Source organism: Capra hircus, unplaced genomic scaffold (assembly GCF_001704415.2).
Source record: "Capra hircus breed San Clemente unplaced genomic scaffold, ASM170441v1, whole genome shotgun sequence".
Lineage (NCBI taxonomy): Eukaryota > Metazoa > Chordata > Mammalia > Artiodactyla > Bovidae > Capra > Capra hircus.
In genome coordinates this window covers 2177-21067 of record NW_017189770.1, presented here as the reverse complement: position 1 = coordinate 21067, position 18891 = coordinate 2177, and the positions used below count along the sequence as shown (strand labels likewise).

The 18891-nt window shown below is 53.0% G+C and overlaps 1 protein-coding gene and 1 pseudogene across 1 annotated transcript; one reads left to right on the top strand and one right to left on the bottom strand.

Moving 5' to 3' along the window:
• Nucleotides 1–3126: 3126 nt before the first annotated feature.
• On the bottom strand, nt 3127–11796 carry LOC108634668 (annotated as a pseudogene).
• LOC108634669 (cytochrome P450 2D14-like) lies at nt 11795–16054 on the top strand. Its single transcript, XM_018044731.1, has 9 exons — nt 11795–11983; nt 12713–12884; nt 13425–13577; nt 13678–13838; nt 14240–14416; nt 14577–14718; nt 14936–15123; nt 15555–15696; nt 15796–16054. The coding sequence occupies exons 1-9, from the start codon at nt 11795–11797 to the stop codon at nt 15972–15974; spliced, it is 1503 nt and encodes a 500-aa protein (XP_017900220.1). The 3' UTR covers nt 15975–16054.
• The last annotated feature ends 2837 nt before the right edge of the window (nt 16055–18891 follow it).

The window sequence follows — 18891 nt, the reverse complement described above, 5'->3', positions numbered from 1 at the left end:
ATGTAAGAAAAACAAGTGTAGCCTTGAATTTAACCACATCAGAACCTTGAGCTTATTGGTTCTTTCTTGTAACTCACTGCACCTTTGCTCTGTAAAAATTGTAACTCTGTTTAGCATTTTCTGAGGCTGACATAGATTAGAAATATAAAGAAAAAACACTTTGAGGGAAAAAAAGTTTTCTGGTTGAGCAGCCTTTATCAAAAGAGGGTCATGAAATGTTCACAGGCCTCCAAAGCCAAAAGATATTGTACACAACATCATTGGTGGGAAAGGTTTGCAGAAAAAATCCTGGTTTCGATACGGGCCAAACTGCTGGGATGGTTTGGCTGACTCTGTATGACCCTGCATCTTTCATTTCCCTCTATGTATAAGGCAAGTATAAAAGTACCTTTTAAAACTAAAGCTATTGGGCCTCGTTCACGGAAGCAGCTTGGTCTCCCCGTGTCAATCATTCTCTCTCTCCCTCTCACTCTTTTTCAGGCTGATCCCTTGGAGCATAGAGGCTCCCCGCATTCACTTATCTGCCTGGGTTTCTAAGACCTGAATGGGAAGACGTTCTGCGTCTTCACTCCCTTGGGAATCCGGGAGGGCACCTGTGGCCTCCGTGAACAGGACAAATTCCTTGTCTCAGAGTTTCATTTGTTCCCTATGTAAACCAAGGAATATCAGCCTCTTTCTCTCCTCTATTTTCTTATCTTCAACATTCTTTCCTTATTTCTCTCTAAATCAATCGCCAACACTGTTTCTCCTTCAGGTTTCCCTGGATCCTGCGGGCGCTGGAGCCTGGCGACTTGTTTTTCTTACATTCCAATTATGTTAACTAATGCACTCCCAGGTGCACCGTGGATAAGAGATATGGGAACTTAGCAACAAGCATTGGCCCTATAATGAAATCCTACATCAGCACTACTCTAATAACTTTTAACTCTTTGAAAGGCTCTATGTTTTAGGCTTCCCATGCCTCTCACAGGTGGGAGGCTGTGAACAATCACATGCATGGCTGCGAGAGTCTGGATAAACCTGGCAAGCAAGCTAGAATGCTAACAGAGGGGGTTTGATTAGAAATATTCCTCTCATGTCCAGGAGACTTATCAGCTATAGCCCTAAGTTGATTTTCTCCAGAGAAAGCTGGTTGGGGATAGCCCCTGTTAATGTCAGGAGAGTTGGTGAAAGGCACAAAATAGTAAGACAGACAGATTTGGGTTTGAGGTAGATGCTCGAGCTGGTCTAGGGTGCCCCTCGAGTCCTGAAGCCTTGCTTAACAGTTCTCTTCCACATGACCTTGTCATGGGTGGGATGGCCCGTGCTGGCTCCCGGCAGGACTTCACCTGGCCCTGGATTGGGCATTAAGGCGGCCTCCGGTCCTGGTGGAGTACTGGGAGGCAGGCGCGTCATTATCCAGCATGTGGGAGGGGTCAGTTCGTCCCCGTCCACATCCCGTAGACTTTCCTTTTCTATCATCAGTCAATCTTTGTGCCATTGATATTTTTCCCTTTCCCTCCTGGATACAGAACCTTGTCCAAGCAGGAGGGTCTTGAGCTAAACCTAGCCATGAGTCACTATATGGATATTGATCCAGGTGTCCTGGCTCTCCTGTGACTACTGTATAGACTGCTTCCACTATTTTTAAGTTCATGGTGTTCTCTGGTGGCCATCCTACTCCCATAGGGGGCCATTCCACCTCACAGAGTATGTGAAGGCGGTTAGGTGTCATCTTCACCCCATTGTGTCCTCCAAATCCCTTCTTTAATTTTTTAATCATGCACTCCAGTACAGTTGCCTTAGATTCACTTCCCCCCCATCTTGCTTACCTTCTTGGGCTCCTTCTACTTTTCCTTTTCGTTCTGTCTGCGAAGTTCTCAGTACCATATGTACTTCTGGTATTTCCACTCAATGACACTTAAATTGCCATTCTGCCTCCTTCCTAACTGGGGTGAGAAGAGACTCACCTGCCAGGTCCCAGAGGGAGAAGGGGATCGGTGTGTCTTCACCTGCCGGTCAGCATAGATGAACCAGAACACCACGTGGTCCAAGACTGTTTCTCCCTTAATGTTCATTCTACCTTGGTGGGATTGACCAGCTGCAGATGAAAACACAGATGGGTTAAATATCCCATGTCCCAGGCCATCTCCGGAAAAGCCAATTCATACTCACTTATGTATACCCCTATCTAGCCTAACAATTCCGAGGGGGTCAAGAATTTCACAGCAGATGGGACACCTCCTGGGGAAGGGCAGAATACAGGCATACAAGGACCAGTTTCCTATCCTAAAAATCTCCTGGTGATCGCTGGTAATAATTTTCCCTAAGACGGCGTGGACACACCTCCTAAATGACCTTCACAAATTCACTTCCTAAGCCCTAGCAGGCTCATCGACCTGTGTACCAAGCAATCGCCGCCTGCCTATTCCAGTCTCCTGTGGGTCCATGCCCCTTCTAGTCCCTCCCAGGGGGATGATCAGGCCCCCTCTTCCACCCTGCCGGGTGGGTTCCTCCTCACCTGAGTGCTCAGCTCCCCTGCTGCTGTCCACTACCTGCTACCATGATAGGTCCGGGCGTTGAGAAGCAGAATCCTTCCAGAAGGGTGAGGCACCTTCCCCCTTCTAGAAGATTCGAGCTGCAAGGCCTCGGAGTAGTCCCAAATGGGACTTGTCTCCTCAAAGTGAGGAGATTCCTGGCCCATGCACCAAACATTGTAGCCACGTGTTCCGGGAAACAAACTCACTCAGAAGGACAATGCAGATAGCGGAGTCAGTTTATTACACCGGCGGGCCAAGGCAGAGTCTCCTCTTAGCCAAGGACTCGACCAGTTTTTGTGAAAACCTTATATACCCTAAGTGTACTTGCTCAAACCCACCTCCCCAAATTCCTTGAAACTAGTCTGGACAAGGTAAAAGAGAGATATGATCAAAGTTAGCCCATAATTCATGTGCCACAAGACTAGATAAACAGTGGACATTTATCAATAAGACTGTGGTCATATCCCGATAAACAGAATGGAATTTATGACTTTGTTCTGTTACAAAGATAATTAGTATATTCTTTTAGGCAACGGAGAGTCCAAGTACAAGTCCTGAGGCTCTTTTATCCCACGGGTCTGGTTTTCCATTGGTATGCCATTACCATAGCCCAGGGTACAAAGTTCAGAGTCCATTGGGAGGGGAACCATGCTTGTAGCCTAATGTTTGCAGCCTGGCTTAAGATGGAGTCCAGCTCTGTCTGTTTCCTCCTTCAGCAGGACGTGGTGTTCCTGCAGCTCGTTGGGACAGGGGCCGTGGACGAAGCCACAATGGGTTTGCAGAAACTTGAGGGCCCTGAAAGGAGGAAACCGGGCCTGCAGAAGCAACAACTGTGGATTTATTGGACGTGGGGTCACTCGTGGCTCTGAGTCTTGGGGATGTCAGAGGCGGGGAACCATCCCAGCCAGAGCTTCCTCAAGAGCTGGGGACCCAGCCCCCGGGCCTTTCCTCCACGATGTCCTCCTCGGAAGCTTCTAAAAAGCACAATCAGACATGCCCTGTGGGTGCCGTGCTGGAAGGAACCTTGCCCAGGGCTAGGGTACCCTCTTTGGCCAGAAGAACAGGTCAACATTGCTAAAAGGGCAGAAACCTTCCAGCAGCCCAAGGGGAGTGGCCTCAAGTCCTTTCAACCCAAGAAGGAAGAAGGACGCAGGGGGCTCATCTGGGAAAGACTGAACATCAGACTACCTGGGCTTCATCTCTGCCCCCTCCCTGGGCCAGGAAGGTCAGGTATCTGTGCCTTGTACAGGGTCCCTGGGATGAGGGAGCAAGGCAGTCTTGCCGCACAGGGTGGGGTCTGCTGTCTTACCTGAAACGTACACGGCCGTCTCCTTTCGGGCCTTCTTAGTCTCCTAGGAAGGGAGAAGGGGCACGGGGCGGGATGAGGCTGGTTCTACATTGTGCAGCTGGGGAAACGTGCCTCACTTCACAAGAAGTCGGGGGAGGCCAGGTTTCAGATCCACTCGCCACTCAGACCGTGTCACACCTCTCAGCTCCACACAGAGCTGTTGCTCCACTGGGATGGCAGTTTGACTCAGTGGTCTTGGGGTGCCTCAGCCTCCCCCAACCGTTGCCACGGTGGTATGAGCCTGGCCTCTCCTCTCCACCCTGCAAGGCCAGGGGCTTCCCAGGAGGACACGCACAGGGACAGTGTTCCAGTTGAGCACCAGGCTTCTTTACCTGCCATCCTGGGGTCCCTGCCACCTCTTCCTTTTCAGTCACCCCCTTTGCACCAGGAATGAGGCTGACTGGTTCCTCCCCCGGGTCCCCCACCTGCCGCTCCTCCATAGACAAGACAGCAGTTTCTGCCTTGGGGGCAGTGTCGTTTGGTCCTCCCATTGCCTTGGGGCTCATGGCCTGCCTGCAAGGAGGGGCAAGAGGGCTCTATATGGGCAAAAAGGCCCTTTGATGCCCTATGCCTCCCCTCCTGCTGTGCACACTTGGAGTGTGTATCCCCTCCTGCTGAGCACACTTGGAGTACGCATCCCCAGCTTCTGTGCACACTTGGAGTGTGCATCTCCTGCTTCTGTGCACACTTGAAGTGTGCATCCCCTGCTGTGCACACTTGGAGTGTGTATCCCTTGCTTCTGTGCACGCTTGGAGTGTGTACCCCTGATTCTGAGTGCATTGGAGTATGTATCCCCTCCTGCTGTGCACACTTGGAGGGTGTATCCCCTCCTACTGTGCACACTTGGAGTGTGTACCCCTGAAGCTGTGCGCATTGAAGTGTGCATCCCCTCCTGCTGTGCACACTTGGTGTGTGCATCCCCTGCTTCTGTGCACACTTAGAGTGTGTAGTTCTTTGTTTTTCCAGGGAAACCCCTCCCATAGCTCGAGGTGTGGTCGGGTTGTTAGTGTCCTAAAGGAGACCCCTACCATCCCTGGGGCCCTGACCATACGCTGGACGAGTTCCTGTCTCAGGGAGCACTGACAGGTGACAGCCCCCAGCCCCCGGCCCTTCCTGGCCAGGCCTCACTTACCTCAGAGTCATGCTTCTTCCCACACCTGACTCCGCGTCTCTACAGAGGGAAACGGGCCGTCACATACAGCTGAGAGTGCCCAGGGGTCTTCCCTGCCTGACCCATCCTCTGTGTGTGTGCCCACCAAGGAGGCCCAGGACAGCCACCCCACTCCAGGGGAGGAGGAGTCCCCAACCCTGACCCCCCTGAGTGGTCATGGGGTAGCACTTATCCATCGGCCCCCACACTGGCCTTAAGGTCTCCCCGATGGGCTGTATGACAAGGAGAAAGAGAGAAGGCTGAGGTGACGTGTCAAGGGCTCAGTCACGCATTGGTCCACGTCAGCGCATGCTGCAGACACCGAAGACTGCGAGGCGTTTCAGGAAGCTTCACACTAACAAATGACTGATGTCTTTAAACATAAAACGCTGCATTCACAAAACAAGGATGGGTGCTAAAATAACAATGTTCCAACAATAACCTCTAACTCCTTCTTAAATTTCATTTTGGCTGAATTGGGCCTGTTGTGGTGCATGGACTCTTCATTTCGGCGCTTGGGCATTTTTTTTTTTCCCCTGGAGCTCCGTGTGCACAGGTTTCTCTCTAGTTGCTGGCCACAGGCTTAGTTGCCCCATGGGCTGTGGGATCTTAGTTCCCCGACCAGGGATGGAACTGGCATCCCCACAAGTAGAAGGTGGAATCTTAACCAGTGGACCACTAGCAAGTCCCTACAACTTCTAATTCTTCAAAAACAGAAATATGATCATGGGAATTAAAAATCCAATCACAATATAGAGGATAAAATTGAAAACGTTTTTCCCAGAATAGAGAGATCAGGCGCTGCAACGGCTCAATCATAGATCTTTCTGAAAGAAGGAACAGAATCAACAAACTGGGGTGCAGGGAAAATCCCAAATAAATTCCATTCATGCGTTATTGAGAATTTCCCCAGAGATGCAGGACCTGAGTTTGCAGAGAGAAGGAATCGCCAAGTGTCCAGGAAAATGGATGAAGGAGACCCACCCCAGATGACGTCATTACTAAATATTGAAACACCTAGGATGAAAAGAAGAACCTAAAAACTTCCGGATATGAAGAAAGACGTCAATTAAGTTTCATAACACTTTTCAGCACCAATCTTTGAAACCAGAAGAAAATGAGGATTTTCAAAATCTGCGAGAAAATTATTTCTAGTCTAAAATTCTGTACATAGTCACACTGACTTAAATACGCAGTAAGACCTTTTCAGACAGGTAATATCTAGGACTACCCCTCAGGAATATCTCAGGATTACCCCTCGGCACCCTGGACGTGGGCGTATCTCTTCACGGCTGCTCCAGCAAAGCACAGCCTCTGCTCCTTACCTTGGATGAGGGGTATCTCCTCACCATCCCTGTTCCTGATCTTCAACGTGGGATAGCTCCTCCGGGACAAATATCAATAACCTCAGATATGCCGATGACACCACCCTTATGGCAGAAAGTGAAGAGGAGCTAAAAAGCCTCTTGGTGAAAGTGAAAGAGGAGAGCAAAAGAGTTGGCTTAAAGCTCAACATTCAGAAAACTAGAATCATGGCATCGGTCCCATCACTTCATGGGAAATAGATGGGGAAACAGTGGAAACAGTATCAGACTATTTTGGGGGGCTCCAGAATCACTGCAGATGGTAACTGCAGCCATGAAATTAAAAGACACTTACTCCTTGGAAGAAAAGTTATGACCAATCTAAATAGCATATTCAAAAGCAGAGACATTACTTTGCCAACTAAGGTCCTTCTAGTCAAGGCTATGGTATTTCCTGTGGTCACGTATGGATGTGAGAGTTGGACTGTGAAGAAGGCTGAGCGCCGAAGAATTAATGCTTTTGAACTGTGGTGTTGGAGAAGACTCTTGAGAGTCCCTTGGACTGCAAGGAGATCCAACCAGTCCATTCTGAAGGAGATCAGCCCTGGGATTTCTTTGGAAGGAATGACGCTAAAGCTGAAACGCCAGTACTTTGGCCACCTCATGCGAAGAGTTGACTCATTGGAAAAAACTCTGATGCTGGGAAGGACTGGAGGCGGGAGGAGAAGAGGACGACCGAGGATGAGATGGCTGGATGGCATCACGGACTCGATGGACGTGAGTCTGAGTGAACTCCGGGAGATGGTGATGGACAAGGAGGCCTGGCGTGCTGCGATTCATGGGGTCGCAGAGAGTCAGACACGACTGAGCGACTGAACTGAACTGAACTGAACCCCTCAGCACAACCAAAAATAAAAGATAACATGGGCTCCACATGTGAACGAAGTGACGTACTCACCAGAATGACGGTGAAGGGAGGTCCCAGGACAGCTGAGCCTCCGACCTCAAGGACGTCTGTCCAGGAGGGAAAAGGGTGGAGGGCTCCATGAAATATGTCCCCAGCGAAATGATCATATTGATAAACCACCTAACTTGTCTTAAGTGTATAGCAAGGAGATTACTTGTTTTTAAGAGACAGTTTAGATGTATTAATTATAGGTTCCTCTGCTGCTACTGCTGCTAAGTCGCTTCAGTCGTGTCCGACTCTGTGCGACCCCATAGACGGCAGCCCACCAAGCTCCCCCGTCCCTGGAAAACTAAAGTTTAAAAAAGAGGAGAAAAGCAAAATTATACAGAAAGATTGATGATAGTATACTACATGACTCAGAAATACTGTTTCCATAGTTTTAACATGTAAACCCTCAGTATTGAGCTAAACAAAATGACGCCCCAAGCCTACTAGAATGACTTTCAAAAAGGAAAATCCTGGAAATGATATGGATCAAACAGATCCTCTCGTTCTTTGCTGGAGAGAATGCAAAGTGGATACCAGCACTTTGGAAAGTTTCACAGTTTGCTAGGAAACTAAGTACACATTAGCACAGGACCCCGGCACGCCCTGCGCGGTGCTTACCTGAGTGAAAGGAAAACCTATGTTCGCACAAAACTTGTACATGAACATTACAGTGGTTTTATCTGAAACTGCCCAAAACTGGAAACAATCCAAATGCTTCTCGTCCAGTCGGCGGCCACACCGCGGGGCATCCATACTCGGGACAGCTGCTCCGCAATGAGAAGGAACAAACTACCGCGGACCACGCGCAGGCGTCCTGTGCTCAGTGAGAGGCTCAGAGCCACACCCGGGGGCCGCCCTGTGGCCCAGCGGCTAGGACTCCGTGCCTGCACTGCAGGGGCCCGCGTTTCATCCCTGGTCTGGGAACCAAGATCCCCAGGCCTGCTGCGTGGCCAGATAAATAAAGGCTAGGTACTGGGATGTTTTCATTGACATGACCCTCTTGCAAAGGCAAAACTATGGGGCCAGAAAACCATTCACTGGGTGCCAGGGGCTGGGAGAGGGGGAAGGGTATTAGTGAGTATGGGGGAATTAGTATTAGTGAGTATAGGGGATGTTTCTGAACTGATTGGAGCTGTTCTGGATCTTGGCTGTAGTGGCAATTTCACAGTTGTATACATCTGTCAAAACTCACAGAACAGTACACTAAAAAGCATGGATGTCACTCTATTTAAATAGTTCCTAAATTTTAAAAAAAATGAATTAAAATGAACCCACTTTGTGGGAGAGGAATTTAAAAGCCAAAATGTTATAAAAGTCAGCAAAAAAAGCAAAAATGATTCTTAGCTTTTAACAACTAATGATGTCATTACTCAAAACAGTTAGAGTGCTGAAACCTAGGAGGTAATCATGAGGAAGACTAGAGAGAGGTGAGACGTCTGCTGGAGGTGGCGCTAAGTGTTCAGTTGTTACGAGAGCTAAATCCTCCCCTTCTGTTGTAATAATTCATTAGATAATGTTTAGATCTGAACAATCAAGACAAAGCAAGATAAGCTTTTTATTTAGAACTTTGGAGGCAAAATCAAGGGCTTCAGCTAGACAGTTGGAAGCTAGAAAGATTTCTACCCTGGGCTGCAGGAATTGTGGGTGAAGAGGACTGGGACAAACAGCAGGCTTTTTCCAGGTCTTAAATCTTTGACTCATCAAACTATTGTCTTTGATGACAATAAAGTTTTTTTACATGAAAGTTTGGTTAATTAAAAAAAAAAACACACTAAGGAAGCAACATAGGACTCTGTCTCCAAAAGTGAAATTTGCTCAGTTGTGTCCAACTCTTTGCAAACCTATACAGTCCATGGAATTCTCCAGGCCAGAATACTGGAGTGGGTAGCCTCTCTTCCTGGAGAAGTCCCTTCTCCAGGGGATCTTCCCAACCCAGGGATCCAACAGAGTCTCCCGCATTGCGGGTGGATTCCTTACCAGCTGAGCCACAAGGGAAGCCCAAGAATCCTGGAGTGGGTAGCCTATCCCTTCTCCAGGGGATCTTCCTGACCCAGGAATCGAACCAGGGTCGTCTGCACTGCAGGTGAATTCTCTACTCACTGAGCTATTAGGGAAGCCCTAAGGCACCTGCCCACCTGGGCCTTCTTAGGGGCTCTCCAACCTCTGACAGTCACTCCCTAACTACGTAGCCCACATGTCTCTGTGCTGCTGGGTCACAGAGAAGCTTGGCCCCATGAAACTCCTCTCTTCCCAGTAGCCCCAGAGGGAGAGCAGGGGGCCTCCAGAGACCAGGCATGTGACTCTAACGTGTCACCTTGGGCAGCCTGGGTCCAGTCACTGTCCCTCTGGGAGCCTAAGTTTTCTCCTCTACAAAGTGGGAGCTGCTGGTGGAGGCGGGGAGAATGGATACACGTGCATGTATGGCTGAGACCCTTCACTGGCCACCTGAAACTCTCACAACGTGGTAATTGGCTATACCCCAGGACAAAATAGAGTTTCCCTTCACCGTTCACCTGAAATGGTCACATGTTTCCTGGCTATACTCCAACACACACACACAAATGCTGCTGGGAGCTGCCAGGTGTCACCAGATGGACAACCCCTAATCTGGCTAGTGACTCTCAGTGGACATCCAGCTTCCACATGTGTTTTCCTGACAGAGGGCTGGGAGTGGGGGCTTCAGTCACAGGTCCCTGGACCTGCAGTGTCCAAGAGGACATGTGACCCCAGGCAGGCGTCCCGCTCACCACCACCCCCTTCTCGTACGAATGTGGGACCATATTCCAAGGCTGCTCACACATAGGGGTCATCTGTTCCTGTCGGTTCATCTAGGTTCCTGCCACGGACCCTGAGATGAGCTTGCGGCCACAGATCCCTGAGGTGACCATACAGCCAGCCCGAGGGGGGGTGGGAATGGGGGTGGTAGAGCGGGGCTTTGTTTGACACTTTCCTGAGAACACAGGGAATTTCTCCAGAGTCCTCACACACACACACACACACACACACACACACAGTTGGTCAATCATTACCAATCAAGCCGCATGACCGCTCTTGTGCTACGTGAGACAGTCCCCGTAGCCCCTGACAGAGGTCCCCACCTGTGACGACTCCACAGCAATCTCTTGGGCAGGGGCTGTTTCCACAAAGACCCCTGAAAAGAGTAGTGCACCACGCCTGCAGGTAGATGAAGAAAGACTAGTTAAAACATTTAAAAGAGTAACACAATTATATCTAAATATCAGTGTTTACAATATGGCAGAAACGGTAGATTTTTAAATTATTTTGATGTGTGATGAAAGACATTAGACATTAACTTACAAATGTGTGAGGGGACAGCTATTCAAAAGTTATAAGTAAATATTTGAAGATCACTTTTGTAGGATATGACTTGGTTACATGTGTTTTGAGGGGGGAGTTTGGGAGTTTTTTGGGAGGATGCCTGGATTTTAGTGGCTCAGACAGTAAAGCGTCTGCTTACAATGCGGGAGACCTGGGTTCTATCCTGGGTTGGGAAGATCTTCGGGAGAAGTAAATGGCAACCCACTCCAGTACTCTTCCCTGGAAAATCCCATGGAAGGAGAGCCTGGCAGGCTACAGACCATGGTGTCGCAAAGAGTCGGACATGACCGAGCGAGTTCACTTTCACTAATGGATTTTGGAAAACAACCCTGCTGCCTCCCTACCACCGGACTCAACTTCCCTCAGCCACAACAGGTGGAAACTGAGGCAGCAGCCAGCCAGGTGAAGGCGCCGGCACCCCCGAGAGCAGCCTCCAGGTGCAGGGAGGTCAGCTGAGTCCAGGCAGCCGCTGAGAACTAGAGCCCTTGCTGCTGGGTCTCTGTGAGTGGAAGGTGGTAACACAGGCACTCGTGGATGTGGTCGTGTGGGTGTGTAGATATGCATGTGAGCATGGGCTAGTCAGGATGTGAGTGTGTGTAAATGTGGTTCATGAGTGTGTGATTCTGTGTGTGTGTTGCGTGTACCAGTGGGAAGTGAGGGGACACCAAGAACTTTATCGGTGGTCCCTCCGGTCATCAGGTCCTCCCACCAGCACGGGGCAAGGACCAGAACATACTTGGGAGGCGAAGGCCACCCAGGAGGAGGACAAGGACACGTTCTGGGAACAGGGCTGTGGCCGCATTAGAGGCTGACAGGCGGCAGGTGGTGGCAGAACCCATTCCCAAGACCCTGGATTCTTCCTGGACTCTGCCGAGCTGGGGAGTCAGGCCGGGGGAGGGCGACTTCTTGTGCTCTCCAGCCACCTCCAGAAGCACGTGGAGAGCACGCGTGAGGGACAGTGGGCGCCCCTGCGCCTGACTCTCCTTGACCCCTCTCCTACCCTCTGGCAGCACAATCTCCCCTACAGCACACCTCAGGGCAGAGGGCAAAGGCCGGTCCTCCGCTCCCTTTATAAGGAGGCCCCGGACTGGTGGAGCCCCGGAGGTGGAGTGAGAGTGCCGCGCTGGGCTGGTCCTGGGTGCCGGTGTGGTGAGGAACGCAGCGCCCACGGAGGCAGCCATGGGGCTGCTGTCTGGGGACACGCTGGGGCCCCTGGCCGTGGCCGTGCTCATCTTCTTGCTCTTGCTGGACCTGATGCACCGGCGCTCACGCTGGGCCCCACGCTACCCACCAGGCCCCACACCGCTGCCGGTGCTGGGCAACCTGCTACAGGTGGACTTTGATGACCCGTGTCCCAGCTTCAACCAGGTGAGGACAGATGGGTGGGGAGTGCATAGCGGTGGTCCTAGGGCCCCACCTAGCAGCGGACAGTGGGCGCTGGGTGAAGCCACAGGCCGGAAGAGGACTGGGCCAAGAAGAGGAGGCAGATTCGAGAGGCCTCCTGAGGGAGGGCGTTTGTTCAGGGCCTGAGAACAGTTTGGATTTTCCAAACAGAGGTCAGAGAGGACAAAGGCCAGCAGGTGAGGGGTTTACAAGATGGCGACAGGCTGAGGATTCAGCCAGCCAGCTCTTCAATTATGTGAGCCTGAGTCCCTGAGGGTCACGTTGGGAGGAAAGGTCTTGAGAATGGGGGAGATGTCTGGTCATGAGCCCTATTTAAATCAGGCGAGTTAAGGTTGAGAGAGGCACAGTGATCTGGTTCAAATCTTTTGCGTCCATGAGACCTTGGGCCTCCCTGCTCCCCTCTGTGAACCTGGGTTTCTTCACCTGTAAAATAGGATGCTAACTTGGCCTGCTGGCCATTTTGTGACGCTTGCACAGTCCTAGCTGGGTCTGTGAGTAGGATGGTCTCATCCAGCTTGAGAGCCTCAAAACTAGTGGATGTAACCCCCCGGACTCACAAGACTAGATTAAGTCCTTGCGGTTGCTCGCTGCTGGAGGGGGCCCCAGAGGTGTCCAGAGGCTAACGCCAGGAGGCTGGGCCCACAGCCAGGCGGGGCCTGGGCTTGCCAAACACCCTCGACCTTTGGCCTGCAGCTGCGGCGCCGCTTCGGGAACGTGTTCAGCCTGCAGCAGGTCTGGACGCCGGTAGTCGTGCTCAACGGGCTGGCGGCTGTGCGCGAAGCGCTGGTGTACCGCAACCAGGACACTTCCGACCGTCCACCTCCGGCCGTCTACGAGCACGTGGGTTACGGGCCGCGCGCCGAAGGCAAGTGGAGAGGGCAGGCCGCGTCCCTGCAGGTGGAGGCAGGGTCGCGGACATCCTGCAGGAAAGAGCCAACGAATTTGAGGGGTCGCTGGTGACGAAAGGAGACTGTGCCAAGCATTGGGGAAGGAGAAATTGGATGAGGCTGAGGGCGGGGGCTTTCTAAGAGAGGGCGGCCCAGGGTCACTGCGAACGTGAAGGAGACGTCGGTGTGGGCAGGAAAGAGGACAGTGTCGGGGTTGGTAGTGCAGGGGCAGGCCAGGACCTTCCCCACGTGGAACCAGGTCTCTGTGGGCAAAATAGAAAGTGGAGCCAAGATGGGCGCCAAGCAGGGGTGACTCGGGGAGCAATGCGGCCAACAGAGAATGGGACCTGTCCCCGATGGAAAGGGGTGTCAAAGTGGGCGGGATTTAGAAGGGGAGGGCCAGGCCAGTGTGGGCGGGCAACCCCAGAACTTCCCCCACGGGGGCGGGGTTGTGAGCAGATCCCCGGGAGGGGCGGGGCCAGGCCCGAGCCACGCCCACGTGCCCGCCCCGCCCCCAGGAGTGATCCTGGCGCGATATGGGAAGGCCTGGCGAGAGCAGCGGCGTTTCTCCCTGTCCACCCTGCGCAACTTCGGCCTGGGGAAGAAGTCACTGGAGCAGTGGGTGACTGAGGAGGCCTCGTGCCTCTGTGCCGCCTTCGCAGACCAGGCCGGTGAGTGCTGGGGCTGAGGGACAGGGAGGTCTGGGAGGTTTGGAGAGGTCTGGGACAGAAGAGATGGAGGCGTGCCCTACCTTGCACCGTCCCCTTCCAGGGCGCCCCTTTAGCCCCAAGGACCTCCTGAATAAAGCAGTGAGCAACGTGATCGCCTCCCTGACCTTCGGGTTCCGCTTCGAGTACAACGATCCTTGTATTGTCAAGTTGTTGGACATGATGGAGGACATGTTGAAAGAGGAGTCTGGCTTAGTGCGCCAGGTGCGGGATAGGAGCTCTGTAGAGGCGGCCTCGGTCCTCCAGCAAGTCCCTCCCCCGGAGGAGGACTTGTGTAGAGGGCCAGTGCAAGAAAGGGCTTTCCAGGATAGGCACCTGCAAGGAAAAGGTCTGGAAGTGGGAGATGGCAGACAGCCCAGGTGGGTGAGGCCTGGCGGGGGTCAGCGCACTTAGGGGTGGGAGTATGCTTTCACTGGAAGGGACCGGTACCCACCATATGTACATTTTAGGTTTATCTTTTGGGCTCAGGGCCAGGAGAGAGGGGCAGGGTCTGAACTTAGGGAGGAACAAGGTCAATGGTGGAGACACTGTAGGAAGCTAGGACTTGACTGGTGAGAGCCTGAGCACCAGGAGGTCCCAGGGCCCCACGGCTGTGACCCGCACAGGTGGTGGAAGCTGTGCCCATGCTCCTGCGCATCCCAGGGCTGGCTGCCAAGATCTTCCCGGGGCTGAAGGCCTTCATGGCCCTGATTGATGAGTTGATCACCGAGCAGAAGATGACCCGGGACCCAACCCAGCCACCTAGACATCTGACCGACGCCTTCCTGGATGAGGTGAAGGAGGTAAGGTGATCGGAACAGGGATGTGTGTTGAGGGCCCAGGAGGCAAACTCGGGGCTCTGTATCACCCAGGGATCAGACACCTGGGCTGACCGGAGCAGGGTGGGAGGCCACGTGGGGACTTCGCCTCTGTCCCTGAGCTTACCTTCCCGGTGTGACCCAGGCCAAGGGGAACACCGAGAGCAGCTTCAATGATGAGAACCTGCGCCTGGTGGTGACCGACCTGTTTTCCGCTGGGATGGTCACCACCTCGACCACGCTGGCCTGGGCCCTCCTCCTCATGATCCTGCACCCAGACGTGCAGCGTGAGTCCAGCCTGGGGTGGGTGCTGGGAGGACAAGGACAGGACGAGGCCTCTGAGCTCGGTTGGTTTGGCCCCCAGCACCAGCTCTGTGCAGGGCCTGAGCCCCAGCTCTGATGTCACAGCGCCTCCTCCAAGTGGACGCAGTGCTACCCGGGCGTCAGGAGGAGGCGTGAGCCCAGCCCTTGGGTCTGACCACCACAAGGACACTTGTTTTCCAGGACGGGTCCAGCAGGAAATCGATGAGGTGATAGGGAAGGTGAGGCGACCAGAGATGGGGGATCAGGCCCTCATGCCCTTCACCGTGGCCGTGGTCCATGAGGTGCAACGCTTTGCGGACATCATCCCCCTGGGATTGCCCCACATGACAACCCGTGACATCGAGGTACAGGGCTTCTACGTGCCAAAGGTAGGCCTGCGGCTCTCCCAACCCCACCTCCGCACCACCTGCCACCTGGTAGCTGCAGTGAGTGTTGCCAGGTCAGCCAGGACTGGAATCCAAGCCACTCTGTCCTCATGGCCAAGGTACTTAATGGCCCAGCCTGGGTGGGCGTGGACAGGAGAGCAGAGCAGGGCTGGCTCTGTCCACTCAGAGCCCCAGGTCGGGCAGGGAAGACAAACTAGAACGTGTCTCAGCGTTGGAGGAGGCCGGGCACTGAGGGGAAGTAAGGGCACCCTGCCATGGGCAGAGAGATGGTGCTGAGAAGCGTCTTGGGCTGAGAGTTACTTAAAGAGTCTGGGTGTGTGCCAGGCAGTGTGTGTGCCCATGTGTGTTTGGTGGCAGGGTCTGGGCACCCCCCCACCAATCGAGACCCACCCATGCCAGACATTTGCCACCAGGGGACGACACTCATCACCAACCTGTCGTCAGTGCTGAAGGATGAGACCGTCTGGGAGAAGCCCTTCCGCTTCCACCCGGAGCACTTCCTGGACGCCCAGGGCCGCTTCGTCAAGCAGGAGGCCTTCATACCCTTCTCCGCAGGTACCTTGCGGCTGGTAGGGTGCCCGGTTTGCTTCCCCATCCTGATGGGGTCTTGGAGGGGGAGACCCAGGCTCACAGAGCCCCCGTGCCCACCCACAGGCCGCCGCGCATGCCTCGGGGAGCCCCTGGCCCGCATGGAGCTCTTCCTCTTCTTCACCAGCCTCCTGCAGCACTTCAGCTTCTCGGTGCCTGCCGGGCAGCCCCGCCCCAGCGACCATGGTGTCTTTGCCTTCCTGGTGACCCCACCCCCCTACCAGCTCTGTGCGGTGCCCCGCTAGAGGCAGGCACCCTGCCCCAACCCGCTCCTCAGCCGTAGCCCTGATGCTCAATAAACCGGTGTCTGGTGTCTCCATCCTGACTTGAGTCCCCCCTGGTCCCCTGACCAGCCCCTGGCAGTCACGTGGCCTCAGTAGTCTCCCCAAAACCAGCCCCACCTCCCGGCCTGATTCATCCTTACCTGGCATTTGACACCGTTTAACAGATGGGTGTACTGAGGCTCAGAGTGTACTGGGGTGCACTGTGAGATGGGTGTACTGAGGCTAAAAGGTCTAGCTGGGTATACTGTGAGATGGGTGTACTGACGCTTATTCCCAGTCACCCTGGAGAGCTAAAATTGGTTACTGGGCATAGTGACAAAGCTTATATAAATAGGTCCTGGCTTTTGCTGGGAGGAGCTCACATAGGCTGGGGAGAGATTTCAGGCCCCCATGGGATAAGGGGGCCCATCAGCTCAGACACCCACATTTCAGGCCCAGCCAAACTCACCTTGCTCCACAGGCTGCAGCCAGCACCTCAAGTCTGCGGCCCCAGAAGGTGGGGAGGGGACACTGGGAAGTGATATGCCGGGTGAGCCCCCACCGGTCAGTGCTCTTCAGGCAGGAATTCTTCCCAGGAGGGAGCCACCTCCCTGGGCCTCTTTATAGGATGGGCCCCCTTTCCCTGCCCCTTAAGGACACTCATCCCCCAGCCCCTGCCCAGTAGGAGTTGCCACTCACGGCCGCTCTAGAGCTCGGCTCCAACGGAGGGCTCCATCCTCTGAGGGGCCAGGTGAGGCCGGGCTCTCAGGAGCCTAGGCAGGGGCTGGAAATGAGCCCGTGTGGACCGCAGGCGTGCCCTGGGGCAGGGTCAACCTTGGATCCTGGGACAGTGGGATGCCAGAGCAGAAGGAAGCCCTCAGAGCTCAGAGCAGGACACCCTGGCTCTCGTCCTTGCTGGGCTACGACACCATGTGACCTTGGGCTTCTGTTTCCCCTTCAGCCAGTAGGAGGTTCGCCTCTGATGGCTGCCGGGCCCTGTGTTCCTCTGCTGACTCTGAGGCTGTGACCTTCTCAGCCTGGAGCCCTGGCCAAGGGCAGGGACCCCCATTCTCCAGCTCCAGCCCCCAGTCTGGTCTGGACTGAGCTCACACAGACACCACCCAAGGGCTCTAACGACTGTCTGCTCACCAGAGTCTTGGGCAGACTCCTTGGCACATTGGGAGACACCAGTCAGGCAGGCCAGAAGCACCCGCCCCTGATCAAGCCAGTTGTGCCTTCATGACAGTCAGCTCTCGACATTCAGGGAAACTTGTCTGTCCCTTGGCACTGACTCAGAACACCAGCCAGGGCCCCCTTGAGTCTCCAGCATACCCACTGTCGTGGGCTTAGTGGCAGTGTCGTAGCCATGCGTTCTGGGAAACAAACTCACTCAGAAGGACAATGCAGATAGCGGAGTGCAGTTTATTACACCGGCGGGCCCAGGCAGAGTCCCCTCTTAGCCGAGGACTCGACCAGTTTTTGTGAAAACCTTATATACCCTAAGTGCACTCGCTCAAACCCACCTCCCCAAATTCCTTGAAACTAGTCTGGACAAGGTGAAAGAGAGATTGATCAAAGTTAGCCCATGATTCATGTGTCACAAGACTAGATAAACAGTGGATATTTATCAATAGGACTGTGGTCATAATCCGATAAACATAATGGGATTTATGACTTTGTTCTATTACAGAGATAATTAGCATATTCTTTTAGGCAATGGAGAGTCTAAATACAAGTCCTGAGGCTCTTTCATTCAAGGAGATCTGGTTTCCCATTTGTATGCCATTTCTATAGGCCTGGCACACAGTTCAGAGTTCTATGGTGGAGGGGAACCATGCGTGTAGCCTAATGTTCGCAGCCTGGCCTGAGGCAGAGTCCAGCTCTGTCTGTTTCCTCCTTCATTCCCCCCTCTTGATGCTCTTAACTCATATTATGAGCATCATTCATAGGGATATATTGCACCCTGGCTCTCCGACCGCCAATTTGGGAGAATGACATCAACCTTTGGGTTACAAAGTTCATAATACATTGTAAAATTCAGGGTCCACAAAGCAGAACTACCAAGGCAACTATAACAGTGGCTGATATAGTTTTCCACCAATCGCCCTTCACCCAAGATAGGACCGAAGTCCAGAAAGGAAGGTTTTCATTTGACATTGCTTGTACCTGGTTTTTCATGTCATCTAAAGCAGGCGATACATTGCCAGATAAGTCAGGACTGTATACACAACATTCAACCTTAATTATGGCACAGGTCCCTCCTTGAGCAGCTGTGAGAATGTCCAAAGCCATTCCATTATGAATTACCACTTTTCTCATTTGGATTTGCTTTCATTTAAGGCTTGGATGGCTATTGTTCTATCTAGGAGGGTCTGTTTTGTAAAATTAGTCAGGCCTGTACTTTAATCATAATATCTGTTGTCCCGATAGAGGGTACGAATAAGGGACCACTGAAACACGGATCTTGTCCACCTAGCATGTAAATCAGGCAGGTTACCGAGGCTTGTTGTAGGTTAGTCTTTTGTTACACTGGCATTTATATCAAATGTAACCCCATGACCCGAGTCTATTGACTGGCTGTAGGTCTTACACCAAGAGAGCACGGAGAGGTTATGATTGACAAGAGAGAGGAAAGTCTCTTTTTGTCATCCCCAAGAGAGAGTGGTTTAAAATCTCCCTGGCAGAGCGGTGACACCCACCAAGGAAGACCCTCCATCACTGACAGAGGCACAGCCCCGCATACCAGCAGCTGGAAGTGTTGTGGAAGTCTGCGCAGGAATGTGCCCATGAGATGAAAACTTTGTCCTGAGTTGAAACGGAAGTTAAATTCAAAATCACACTGATGAGGCCAAGCAGCAATTCAGTTGATCGTGCAGGTTCATCCTGAAGGGGCTCGTCC